This window comes from Polypterus senegalus, chromosome 13 (assembly GCF_016835505.1).
Source record: "Polypterus senegalus isolate Bchr_013 chromosome 13, ASM1683550v1, whole genome shotgun sequence".
NCBI classification, from domain to species: Eukaryota; Metazoa; Chordata; class Cladistia; order Polypteriformes; family Polypteridae; genus Polypterus; species Polypterus senegalus.
Window position 1 is genome coordinate 134786998 of NC_053166.1, and position 14580 is coordinate 134801577.

A 14580-nucleotide genomic window follows, 5' to 3' on the forward strand; every position below is an offset into this window, starting at 1 on the left:
GTCAATGCCACATCCTCAGTTCTCAAATAGCCCGGAAGTACTGCGGGCTTCCGTCCTCGTGCCTCCAAAGTACTTCCAGGTCGTAGTAACAGAAGGAGTCCCTGGGTTTTTTTTTGAGCTCCCCCTGGCAGCACCCACGTCACCCAACAGGGCTGAAGAAATGGACTCCATGTCCCAGGATGCCCTGAGGTAATCCGGGGAACCATTATCATCCAGGGCAGCTGCCACCTAGCGTCCCGGGGGAGGCAATTTCCCGAAAAGGCTGCTTTTCTCCCTTCTTCCTGTTCTGGGACGTCCCAGCCAGACTGAACCTCCGCACATCCTTCACACTGTATTGAGATGAGTGTACGCACTTGTCTTAACAACCCACGGAGTGTCAATGAGGAATGGCTGGGCTTATCATGCCTGCATGTGAATTAACAACCAGCCAATTTCTCCACTGAACACCCTGCAGTTGCATGGCTTTGCACAAATTCTGAGCCATACTTTTTTAGTATTAAAAAAAAAATCACACACCGCCACAGACCCCTGATGTGCTTTACCACAGGAATGAGATGTTGAAATGAACAACTCAATCAGGGAATTGCTACACAGTAAGCACAAACAATTAGAGCCTGAATGTTTAAAAGTCTGCATTTGGACCCATCCACCTTGCAGTGGCGAGCCAGCATGTTCACAGATATATGGATCTGAAGAGTATTTTAGTACAGTATTCCTGTTTTGGGGATTAAAAACACTGGGGTGAAAACAGAGACAAATGTAGCAGTGTGGATGTGGTCTTTATCTTTGAGCTTTTCTAACACCCAGATGGCTCCACCACATCTTCCCAATTCCATGGCGAATTCTTACAATAATTCAGTATGCTTGCAAAAACATGTTGTTCAGCAGAACGTGATATTTTGTTGTATTATTCAATCTGCTAATGCTGTATTTTCTATGACATGTCAAATTTTTCAGCTGTAAAAGTATGTTAGAAATTTCTTTTTTGTAATGTTCTCAATATTGATATTACTGTCTGGTTTCCCAGTAAATTTCATACTTGGCTCCTCTATTAGTTCCTTGCTCTGCTGGAGCTCACAGCAGTGTGGTGGGCCTTGAGTCTTCAGGACGGCAGGGGATTGATTCAGAACCGTTTAGTTAGATCTCCGTGCTTTAATTGCATGGATTTAAAGGGTTCATGTGTTTAATTATCCACGTATGGTTTTAGTGATTTAATAGGGATTTAATTGCACTTTCATTTTATTGTTAATTGTTTCTCTTGCCATTTGCTTAATTTGTTGCGAATTATCAGGTGTGAAATAATTATCTTATTAGCTTTAATTTAGAAAACTTTGGGTGTTAAAAGGAGGGAAATGCTTGCCAGTAAATTTCGTCTGACTGGCTCCCAAGTTCTTGGTTAAGGGGGGTACAGGGACCCCCTGTGGCAATGGGGTCTTCACTCCAATCAGTGCCTATAATTAATCTCATTGTTTAGCGTCCTTTTTTTTATTCTGTTAGTCTAAGAAGTTCTGAATGCTACAGTTTCCACTCCCGTTTTCTTTGTAATTTACCCATTTCTGTAGTTTGCTCCCTTCATTGTATCTGAATGCTGGCACCACTGAATGTTAAAGGGGAGCAAAAATCTACTTGTAAGAAACGCTTCATAATGAGCAACGGCCTTTACACTGCGCTCACGGATGAGGGCGTCAGTCAAATCTCTGCATGTTGGGTTTTTTTTTCTTGCGCGTCAGTTGTTGTTCAGGGGTGCAGTCCATTACCTCTGCATGTTTTTCAGATTTTGATTGCATATCTGATCTTTTAGATTGAGTTACTGTTTCTCCTTGCCTGCTCATGTATGGCCTTTTGTCTTCTCTGACTACAATTTTGGGATTGCAGGCTAAAAACAAAACAAATCTACTCACATTTAGTCATACTAAATCTGGACTTTGCACTTCCAGATCTGCACTCTGAGCTCTCTTTGCGCTTCCGGGTATGTCTACAGGGCGGTGCACCATGAAGCAGTCCTGCAGCGTGACATCCCCAGAGGGCAGGCGGTCTGCATCGGGGCTCACGTTGTCTCCGGTCCAAAACTGACAACAGAATCCTAGGCGGGCGTCTTGTCTATTGCTAAGTTCTTGGCTCCTTAGAAGATGTGGTTACATGAAAAGATGTCAGAAGGCTTGACGAATTCCAGCAAGAGCGATTATCAGGTGTTAAACTATTGTGACAGACAGCCAGGGTGAGAGCCAGGAGCAGAGTGTGCCAGCCGCTTTTATCACCTCAGTCCAATATTGAGTACAGACGTTAGTCTACATTTGCAGGAAATGTCCATTCCTGTCACTGCTTCTTTCTGTTACTAGGAGATTCTATCAGGTTTTCTGTTGTGTAAAATTGTCTTGGGCCAGGTTTTCAGCTCTTTTTTGTTTTATATCTCTAAATGTTTATTTTTGGAAATGGAGTAATTTTGTATTTTAAGAAGATGCTTATATACCATTAAATAAAAGGTTTTCTTCTAGTGCAAGAAAAAAATAGATAGATAGACATGAAAGACACTATATGATAGATAGATAGATAGATAGATAGATAGATAGATAGATAGATAGATAGATAGATAGATAGATAGATAGATACTGTAGATAGATAGGAGAGTTAGTATATGATAGATAGATAGATAGATAGATAGATAGATAGATAGATAGATAGATAGATAGATAGATAGATAGATAGATAGATAGATAGAAAATGTATCAATTCCAGACGAAATTGAGGGGTTTCAGCAGCAGACAAAAAAGGCACAAATACACATAAACCAAGTATTATTTTAAAGTGAATTAACAAAGTATTGGTATTTACTCAGTGTAACATAATTAGAATAGCACTGGCACAAAATACGCTCATGGTGTTGTTGTCTGTTAAGATGCTGCTAGACCAGCTCAGTATCAATCAGTAGACACTGAACAAGACCACCTCGGTCAATGGGTGATGGCTGATAGTAGAACCGACTTCACAAGGTCCTCCTGGGAACTGCACAGTTGTCTCGGTCTGCTGCTGAATGTGCTCCTCTGTTTAGCCAGAACTTCATACAGAGGATGAGCATCATTGTCCAGGGCAGTAAGCAACGTCTTGAGTGATTCCTGTTTTACAACATACTCCAGAAAATCCTACTAGACTCCCAAGATCAATATTGTGACCATTAGGGGGATATTGCAGCACCCCAAGCCTTAGACACAAACTCACAGACACAAATCCAGGTATAACTGCAAGGTTTATTATTGATAATTATCTTTATAAAGGCTTCTTAATAAATACAATCACAATTCCCTCTTCTTTTCCTCCATTCCTCTCAGACAAGCTTTGTCCATCCTTCACGCCTGACTCCAACTCACCCGGATGAAGCTTCTTTTATCTGAGACCCTGGTGCACTTCCAGTGCCAGGGTGTGGTTTGTAATAGCCACTTCCATGACAAACGCAAGCTCCTCAAAGCAGGGCTCATAAATCCCAGCATCCCACACACACCACAACAAGGATACCCCATAGAACTACAGCTCCCAGTATGCTTGAAGGTGTCTGTTCAGCGTCGCCCAAGTATGCTGACACCTAGCATGTTGGGGGAGCATATAACCCTGACAGGTTGTCTTCCCTTGCTCTTCCATCATACTGGTCTCCGGGCCAGCTAATGATCCTCCTTCTATTCTGGCCGAGATGCTAGCATACTCCCTTCTGCATTGGCATCTTCTGCCCAAATGGCACTCTTCTTGCCCACATGCCTCCTGGGTAAGAGAAGGAAGTCTATCCCGGCAGGGATGCCAGTTCCTGCAAGCCATCTATTACTTCATGTACTCAATATATGTTGTAGACACAGCACAATGACACCTCAGGCAAACCCCATTTATTATGGAGTCAAAAACAATAAAGAATAACATGTAATAAAAGAAACATCTTTCCATTTGCAAGTCTCCAATCACACTCGAGAAAAGTGATGGTGCCAGTGCCGGTTATAAAAGTGGAAGGGGTATGTCCAGGAACCCCAGAACTGGAAGTGATGTCATGAGTCGGTGATATGTTGGTTTCTGGACCTACAGAAGGAAGAAAAGGAGAAGCATTATAAGGCAGTGCCAACTCTTGGCTTGAAGTGTTATTACAAGTTGCAAGCCCTGAAACGGCTTCCCAAGCGCATGTTTCTGACTCTGTCTATATATTGTGGAAGCTAGGGGTCGCTAATGCCCCTTTAAACCCAACAGACAGACATTCAGGACACAGAGTAAAAGCCTGAAGAAGTATTTTAATTCTATTTTCTTCTTCCACAGTGCTTTCAAGCACCACTGCCACCATAAACAAAATTAATAAGCACAATAATAATCACTAATCTCTCCTCCACACCTCCCAGCAAGCTATGTCACACCCCTCCCAACTGGGTCTCCAACAGTCCTTTATATAGTCCTTGACCCAGAAGTGCTTCTGTCCTTCTATCCACGTGACTTGCTAGCACTTCCGAGTCAGATGGAGAACTTGCTTTTTCTTCAGCCTGGAAGTAGTTTGGGGCTTCTATCTATGTTACTTTGGAGTACTTTTGGCTATACAAACAGTAAAACCTCCCAGGTCCCCCTGCAGTGTCTCTTGGCCGTACCCACTGTCCCCAGCATGGCTGTGAAGCCAAACTCCAGATCCCATGGTGCCCTGCGGGAATCCAGAGCAACGCTATGCTGCAGGGAAGTCGCCATCTAGCTTCTTGGGGGAGGCAGAGTCTATAAGTAGCTGCCTTCCCCTATCCTTCCAGTCTTTGGACGTCCAGCCGGGTTGAGCCAGCCGTCAGTCACTATATATATATATATATATATATATATATATATATATATATATATATATATATATATTGTAAAAGGCACTATATAGCGCCTGACCCGACACAGATTGGACCCAGGAGGCATGTGTAAATAAAAGGCTTTTTATTCTTCTTCAGCTGGAGGGCACGTCTTCCCCGTACTCCCCCCAGCCACAACACACCAGTATAGCACAAGCACAAACACTCTTCTCTGGCACCACCACTCCTCCCTCGCAACCTTGTCCTCCTCCACCCGACTCTGGCCCATGAGTGGTGGTTGCTGGCTCCCTTTTATAGGTTATCTGGAAGTGTTCCAGGTGTTTGATCACCAAGATCCGGCGTCACTTCCAGGTGTGATGAAGCTGTTGCCCTCACGGCCTCAGGAGTCCCAAACACAGCACCCCTGGCGGTACCTCGGGACCCAACAGGGCTGCCCCAACTCCAATTCCCAGGGAGCCCTGTGGGAAACCGAGGCACTACACCAGCCCAGGGGGGCGGCCATCTAGTGTCCAGGGGGAGGTATTGCTCTGTCCAGGGCTGCTCCCCCTGAATACAGTGTGTAGGAGCGTCCCGGCTGGGCATGGACGCCAGGCGCCTGTCACAATATATATATATATATATATATATATATATATATATATATATATATATATATATATATATATATATATATATGTATGTATAATGCCCTTTTTGTCTATTTATATGCATACTGTATGTATTTCTGTATGTGTCCACATAGGGTTTATTTGCTAGGTTAACCTTAGTTTCTCTGCTGCACTTCTATGTTCACCTTCTTCTTTCTCTTGAATTCCCTCAGGTACATCATTCCATCTCTCCAGCGTTCCAACGCTGGGTTTTACCAGTGTGTTGTGCGGAACAGGATGGGTGCGCTGATGCAGAAGAAGACTGAAATCCAAGTCGCCTGTAAGTGTGAATAGAGCCGATCATGTGAGACTGAAAGCAAACAATTTAATATTCCTGGAGGGTTCCACTCTATCTGTCAATTTCCTGTGCCCTTCACTGCATGTCATCATGTCATCCACTAGTGATTTGTACTTTATGGGGACAAGTGCATGCATGTTTTTTTGTTTTTTTATAGAAAAATAATATTTGAATCTCCTTAACTCAATTTCTAGTGTGTTCATTGGGAGATTTTTTTACATAAAAGATATGATTTTTTTTACTTATTTTGAAACATATTTAATGCCCGAAATGTTAGAAAATTGAACAACTTTTTAGCATCAGTAAGGGAAACGGACTGCTCTGAGTTCTTTTTCTTCAATCTGGCATCATGGGAACGGGCTTAATCCAGTTAGGGACTTGGGTGTGCCCAAGTTTAACCCAGAAGGAATCCAAACCTGTGGAGGTTATTCGTGCATACATCCACACTGGCCCAGCTTAGACTGTCCAGTTAAACTAACGTTCACATCTTTAAGATGTAGACAGCATATCCAAACATACATGGAGATGTAGAAAGTCCACATGTACAACAATCAGGCATTAAGTTTCAGCCCTGAACAGTCGATCCACATGGAAGCTGTGCTAAGCTGTTTTCCACTGGTAAATAAAGCAATGGGGTTTAAATATTGGTGTTCACTTTGGCTACTGCACTTTGAGTTTTTCCTTTTTAAGTACCAAATGTGTATCTTCTAACACTCGTCAGTCTTCTTGAAACAATTTATTGCTTTTTATACTCATTCACCTTCAATCTCATTTTCAAGAGGGAACTGCAGACCAGGGGCCTCATGTATAACAACGTGTGTAGAATTCACACTATAACATGACTTAAGCACAAAAACCGAAATGTGCTTACTCACAGAAAAATCCAGATGCAGGAATCTGTGCGTACTCCATCTTCCACATTCTTCCACTAAATAAATCCCAGTCAGCGTAAAAAGTAACGCACATGCACGCGCCTTATGTCCCACCCCAACTCCGCCTCTTTGAATATGCAAATCAATATAAATTGCCCTTAAGCTCAGCCTTCTGTGAAAAGACAATGGGAAAAGCACGGGGGAAAATAGAAGAATTTCAGCGAATACCAACTGGAGGCAAAGGAAAAACATACTATTTGTTTAATTAAACAGTGGTGTAAACAACAAAAGGAAGCTGATCGAGTGACATAGCGTTGTTGGAGAAACTTGAAAGCTCAAATTCACAAAGTCGCACAGTGCCCGAAATAAAGTCACATATCAAAGTCTCTGTGAAAAGGCGAGTTGTAGCCCACCGTCTGAGTGTCATATGATAGCTCATTAGGGTACAGACAAAAAAAATAGGCACACAGTGGGAAAAAAGCACAAAATGTCAACTTTAATCTCGAAATTTCCACTTTAATCACGTAGTTTATTTTGTCATTAAAGTAGAACATCATAAACTTAATCTTAAAATCGTTTAATTTACTAGTTTCTCAAATCCCATCGTAACTAAAGTAGCACATTAAATGCTTTGGTTTATATTTGATCTTCAATGTGCTCTATGTGTGTGAATTACTACGTGCTTCCTTTCTTTCTCTTTGTCCAACAAGACACAGAATCCATTACATTCGTGATATTACAGCTCTCTGATTAATTAAAATACTGAGATGTATACGTGATATCATTTTAATGATGATTGGAATGAAAGCACAGTGATTGTTCATGTCTCACACAAGATGTTTGCTGCGCCATGCACGACCTTCGATGAAATTATTTATTGTAGCAGTACTGTCTCTTTCAAACGTACTAACCTCCAACTCCTGTCCTTACTTTTCTTTCTCCAAATACTCAATCGCCACACAATCAGCTCTGTAATAGACGTTAAGCCATCTGTAAGCTTACAACGAAGATTCTTCAAAACTTTTAAGAAACATTGAAATATCTTCATAGTACGTGTTTAATTATTCTATCTGTCTATCCTTCCAGTGTTGCGCCAGCCTCAGCAAGAATCCAGCGCTGCGGCACTGTGTCCTCACATGTTTAATTATTAACTATACAGATTATTTAAATGAAGTTAAAGTTTTATCTGTATAATATAATCAACATTATTTCCTGCATTTCATCTTAAAAATGATATTGTCATCATATGTAAATACGCGCTTTATAAAGTGGCACAGGTTGTGCAATATTATAACTGTAGTGCAAGTTTACAGTGAGGTAATCGTACTTATAAGTACAAACAGTTCTACAAGGAGCAATGATTGAGTGCGTTTATAGTTCTTGGGATTAAACTGTTTCTGAACCGCGAGGTCCACACAGGAAAGGCTTTAAAATGTTTTGCCGTGGCTGAGGCAGCGTGCGCTTGATGCTGTATACCGATAATTCTCTATCCGATCAGCTGCTGTAGATCTTTGATTCCAAACTCAGATACAGTGATATTAATACTCTGAGTGGTGCAGTGAGAGGAATATGGAAAAAGATGATCCGCTGTGGCAACTCCTAACGGGAGCAGCTGAAAGAAGAAAAAGAAGGTGCAGTTAGAGTAACAACGCTAAAGCAGTTATGGTATTTGGAATACTATGGCTATTTCCTGGACCTTTATTTTGTTACAGGTTAATTACAATCAGATGCATTAAACTAATAAGAAATATGTGGTTAATTTCAGTGCATTTATATAGCAGCGTCAGTAATGTGGATCTGAAAAAGAAAGATAAACCACAAAGGAACAGTAGCATTGCTTTGATGCTGGGTGCTGCCAGTCTGCAAAACTGAGCGGAGAACTTGTGTGCGACAGGGTTTGAGGTACCGTGGAAATGTGCGTAGCTTTACGCCAAGTTTAGGTTTTATACATCGTGATTTGAACGTGAAAATGTTTTTAAGCAACATTTCTGTGCGTAGGCCTACGCACCGTTTATACATGAGGCCCCAGGTCACCACAACCCAAGGAGCACCCTGCAGTCTCTCTGATGGGGTTGCTTGGAGGCTTCCCTAAGTTCACCCCAAGATCACATCCAATGATACCGCTTGACTCTTCCAAATTCTCCTTTGAGATCCTTGTCCTATCTGCCATCCTTTCACCACCACAGCCCAGTAGAGCATATAAAGCTGTAGCAAAACACACCAATATTCATTCTTTAAGCTCATGGTCACTGTGTTTGTGAAGAAATCCCCCAAGGGTCTTAAAGTCCTCCTCCTATTAACTTATAACAGTAGCTTTGGTATTGTCTTCATGGATCCTATTGACCTACACGACTAATCTTTGCCAGTTAAATGAATCCTCTTGTAGCTTTTGCTTCTGGCCTTGCCTCCTTCATTGAGGGAATATCTACTGGGTTTAGTACTTCCTTAAAGTGCACCTCTTGATAGTAACTCAATTTAAGCTCAGTATTTTCCCACCTAAGCTGGGTGTCACAACGCCCATCTTACCCTTCCTGAATAAGAATTGCTCCGTAAAGCTCTTTGTCGTGATTTATATTATGGATAGTGCTCAATAAAATCCACATCAACCACAGGCTATGTACAAGTAATCCTTCATGGCCTCAGCAGACACCTAAGCCTTCACCTTGCCCTCTGCTCCAGCTGCCAAATTCTTGATATATCTGTAACACCCAGTCAGATTAAAGACCCTTGGGCCAACATTGCCCTGAAGACCCCCATTAACTTGACAACTTGCCTCCCTGCCAGTATCCACTAACCGATCACAGGTTTGGCAGACACCACTCTCCTTGGCCACATCTCTCAAGTTCTTAAACAGGGTCCAGTTATTCTGAAATCTGCTGTTATGCCAGAGGAGGTCCTGTGGAGGTGCAAGATGAACTCCTTCAAGAAAGAGGCACAGGCTCACAATTTCCAATACCCTCTTGCCAGCTTATTAATATGTAACTCGTAATTTATGAACACATTTTGTTCAGACACTCCTCCACCTTTTCAAGCCTGTTTTATTTCTCACTTCCAAAATAAATTGTTTCTTCAGAAACACAAAAACAAAAGATAGTTACATCCTGCTGCTGATAGAAAATGTCAAGCTGCCCTGCTTTATTATTATTATTATCAGCTGGCTTAGTTTCCTTACATTCTGTGTGATCTAAACTGTGTTGTTTCACAGCAAAAAATCAAAAAGAAGGAAAGTGTCCCAGATGTATGCATAGTAAGTAGATGGACCTTTATAATTATTATTATTATTATTATTTTTCTTATGGCTCCTGCCACTTCCCGAGTGCTTGCCATATTGTCATTGAGGGAATAACCTGCTTGTTCAGTGGTTCAGGCTCTTCTTAGACATCACAACAGGCAAACACATTGTTGCACCTTTTGAACCCAAAACATTTATCCATTCATTTTATGATCCAGCACATTCCAATACAGGGTTTTAGTGAGGCTGGTGCCTTTCCCACTGGTAGGGATAGTAGTCAGGAATTAACCTGGGATGAGAAGCCAGCCTGTCGCAAGTTTTATTTACTCACTGAGCCACATCACTCACATAGATAGATAGATAGATAGATAGATAGATAGATAGATAGATAGATAGATAGATAGATAGATAGATAGATAGATAGATAGATAGATAGATAGATAATGGCACCAGGCCTGTTATCCTTCAAAAGATGAAGAAAGATTATTTATTTTTCAGCAGGATATAAAGCCTCTTGTGTATTAAACAAGTATCTCTGTGTGCTCACAAATTATTTAATACCAGTACAAATCCTACAGGTGTGGCACAGTTGTTAGTGTCTCATTGCACCACTGACCTGGACTTGATCCCTGACTTGTCTGCATGGAGGGTTTTATATTTGTAATTCATTTAGACCACTTTACAGAGATCTGCTTTCACTTTGACATTAAAGAGTCATCTTCTGTTGATCAGTGTCAGAAAAGCCAAATTAAATTTGCCGTGATTCAGTGTAATATTAGAGAAATAAATTGTTGACACTTCCGGGTGGCATGGTGGTACAGTGGTAGTGCTGCTGCCTCGAAATGAGACCAAGGTTTGTGCTTCTCTCTTCTCTTTCTCTCCTCACAAGCTCTGTCCTCCACCTCCCAACTCAGACTCCCCGAATAGAGTGAGGCAGCCCCTTTTAGGTTGCACCAGGTACTCCGTGATGATCTTCCCGCAGCATTTCCTGGTGTGGCGGAAGTGCCTGCAGTCCAGGGTTCCAGGATCATCCAGGTGGCCATGAACCCCAACAGGGTTGAGCTTCCAAGCTCCAAATCAGTGGCCCTGATACAATCCAGGGGGGCTGCCCTCTTGAGCTCTGGGGGAGATATTGCTCCTCTCCCGGTCCTTCCCTTCTCCAGGCATCCCAGTGGGTCAAGGTCCCCAGTTGTCTGCCACAACAGTAATACACCTAGTTATTTATTTGGCTTTTCTCTAATGCTTGAATACTGGATTAATGAAGCCCTTGAAATATCTATTCCTAATATGTAGAGATTTCCTAATAAGTGGCAGAAACCATTGAAGTTCCAGACTCGTACTTAACATTTGTGTTTTCCCTGTAGATATGGGAAACTTTGAAGAGATGGAGCAACGGAAGACGGTGACACAAGGCAAAGCTGCAGTGCTGAATTCTCCAGTGGTGTCCTGCTATCCACGCCCTCAAGTGACCTGGTTCAGGGATGGCTATAAGATTATTCCTAGCAGCAGAATGTGAGTATCCTATTGGACTTGTATTGTATTCACAATGGGGAGATAAGTGATTTGACACCCCCTTCCGCCTCTCGAAGCTTTCTGGAGTGATTTCAGAAGTCATTTGATGTTAAATGAGTGAAGAGCCTCAGGGCCAAGACTTGTGGTCATGTGGTGAGAAACTCCTGGTAGGCCTACACAAAGTCCAAATTTGCTTTTGTTGTCTGCTTGCATGTGATCTGTCCGACGTCAACGGCAGAGTAAATGAAGATGACATTGGACTCTGAATCATGAAAGTTGCTATTTGCTTGGAGATGGTGTTTCTTTCTTGCTGTAGCTTTAAATAAAGTTTTAATTTAGAGAAAATCATCTAGTGATAAAAAGTCTTTTGAATATAACAGTGAAGTCCTGAGATACAATGCTTTTTAATCAGCACGTACCAGTTTGTAGTATTGAAATCTTGAGAAATATTTTGTGAATTCAGACAAATAACGGAGTAAATTTGATATGTTAGATACATGGAAGATTACTTGTGCCAAAATTAAATACAATCCAACGTGTTAACTACTTGTACATTAAAACGCAATACATAAGCAAGTGGGCTATTTAATTTTGGCACAGTTTTATTGTGTTATAATTGATATCAAATCAACCAAATGATTGATTGCTTTTCACTGCGGCATACAATTTTGGTGTCAGTTTAAAATGCAATTCAAAAATGCATTGCATTTTAATTCATGTCCATAGATCGCATGCCATAACTAAAAGCAAAGCAGACATAGTGCATTACACTTAGCGGCAGCTCCGTGCGTTTTGCATTTCAATTGAAGACCACATTTTAATTGTGCCAAAAGTTAATGTAATCAAAGAACCAATCAGCATCACAGTGTGGGACAAGGGGTGTCAACCGTTGGGGAAAGAGGCGTTCCAGCCACGTGTGTGTTGTACTTGGAAAGAAGGTGACCAGGGAGTTGATAAGGCAGGGAAACTGTCATCTTCTTGAATTGGTGGATGCTGGTAATCCAAATGACGATTTCATTCTGTTATGTTAGGGGAAAAAAGGGAAAAATGATATTGTAGCGCCCAACTACTGACACTAATAAATTAAGGAACTTGCACCAGGATGAAGGTCAAAAAAACAAATCCAGCATTTCTGCTATTTATTCAAATAGACCAAACAGAGAACATCAGACATGATACTGTAACAAAGATCTTCTGAAACTGGAGCTAGTTAGCTACCCCTACTGTTATTGGCAGAGTGGGATGCATATTTGTTATCTGGTGTTGCAGCCCCGGAACAAGCCGAAAACACTCCGCTACCATGATGCTTTACAAATTGAAACCGAACGCGCTGCTTACTGTCTACTATAGCTGTGCTGTACACTGAAGTCATTCCAATGTTACGGCCCTGGAACATGCCATGCGCATCACGTCATGATCTAGTTAGGTTCCTTAAAAAATTATTTTTTAGCAAATTTTCCCCAAAAAATAGCCCAATGCCTGAGGAAGAAGTGTCACGCCAATTAACTTGGGAGACAGGGGTGGGGATGGTTGTCAGAATGAGAGGATTAATAACCATACCATCAAAGTCAAGGTTAAGGGGGGTGCCCCTTCAGAGATATGACAGAGGGGGCATGTACCATCTCACAATAGGGGCGGGGTCCTCCTCAGAGGTTTTACAACAGTTAATATACAAGTGCGAAGAGCACGGGAATGGGTGTCAGATGGATTAAATTCATTGGAGGGGAGTTGAAAAACAGTCCAAAATACCATATTGTTTTTAAAAAAGTAATCCTTAAAACCACAACCTGCAAAAGGCCATTCTTTCCCTCATGGGCAATGATCAAAAGCAGCCCAATTGAATGAGAAAACAGTGGCCCGGGTAATAATGAGTTCTTCAGTCAGGACGGGTCCAACCTACCTTCGTATGCTTCTTCTGGGGAGAGTCTTCCAGCTGCCCTTTTGTATCTCGAGTCCACCCCTTACTGACTGTGTGACTGTGATTGGTCCATTTCTGGCTGCCTCATTTGAATAGTGCTCTGACGTAGCAGGTGCACCGTTTCACCAGGATTGTTTAGTAGTCCAAGTGGTTACTAGCCTTATAAAACTTCATTTTTTCTGTTTGTCACAGAGGGTATGAATAAACAGCTGAATAATTCAGTATTTAATTCAAATTGCTAACAGTCACACCTCAAAAATTAAACTGCGCTGCTTAATTTAACATTTAAAAAAAGAAAACAACTTAACATAAGAGTAAAACATTTTCACTGTATCTGTTAACCACTCCACAGTCCATTTTGTCTAAACTTTGTGAACACCGGGGGGTGCTCCACCTCCCCAAACACTCAACACAAGCAGGCTCTGGACACAAGGTACAAGTACATAGAGTCTTTTATTGTGGAAAACTCTTCCTTATCAAGCATTTCCCACCAACACTGCCACTAGTACAATAAAGCACAAGCACAACTCTTTGTCTTCTTCCTCTCAATCACTGTCTCCTCCACGTAAGCTTTTTCCACCTTCCACCCGACTTTGACTCATCCATGTGAAGCAGGCAGCTCCTTTTATCCAATCCCTGGGAGTGCTTCCGGCGACATGATACTGCAGCTCCGAAGCACTTCCAACTGAGATTGGAGCCGACTGCCACAGTTCTCCCAGCTGTCCTCCACAAGACCAAAAAAGGTCAATACCCAGCATACCTTTTGTGCACCCAGGCAGAAATCTGAGCTTGGTCTAGCACAGTGTTTCTCAACCTTTAAATATTTGCTACCCAAATTTTCATAACAGTTTTAATCGCTCCCCCCTAGCGTTTTTTTGAAAGGAGCCCATTAATACCAATTTGTTCTTTTTAATTAATGATATATCATAGATGCATATTTTATTATACCTACTTAACTTTTATTGACATTTATCTGACTTGTGAGACATGCCCGGACACCATCAGACAGACACAGAATCTTTATGAAAAGGTCTTTTATTTTTTCCTCCATCATAAATACACACAAATCAGTCCCGCACAGTCCACTGGGCCTTCTTGCCCCAATCACCTTGATACTGGGCCTCTCTCACTCTGTCCCTTGGACCGCCTTTCCTCTCTCCACGGGAGCCTCGTCCTGCTCCCACTCCTGACTCTAGCTCTCCGACTGTAGGAAGGCGGGCCCTTTTATTTTCACCCGGATGTGCTCCAGGTGCTCCCTCTGACGTCACTTCCTGGTGTGGCGGAAGAGCACTCAGAAGC

The 14580-nt window shown here is 41.9% G+C and overlaps 1 protein-coding gene across 3 annotated transcripts in view; it reads left to right on the plus strand.

Moving 5' to 3' along the window:
* Positions 1-14580, plus strand: part of sdk1a (sidekick cell adhesion molecule 1a) — a 1556037-nt gene that overhangs the window by 827952 nt on the left and 713505 nt on the right. For all 3 annotated transcript variants that reach the window (XM_039774120.1, XM_039774121.1, XM_039774122.1), the window contains exons 4-5: positions 5623-5729; positions 11216-11363. In XM_039774120.1, coding sequence (XP_039630054.1) covers positions 5623-5729; positions 11216-11363 — 255 coding nt within the window. The remainder of the gene's footprint in view (positions 1-5622; positions 5730-11215; positions 11364-14580) is intronic.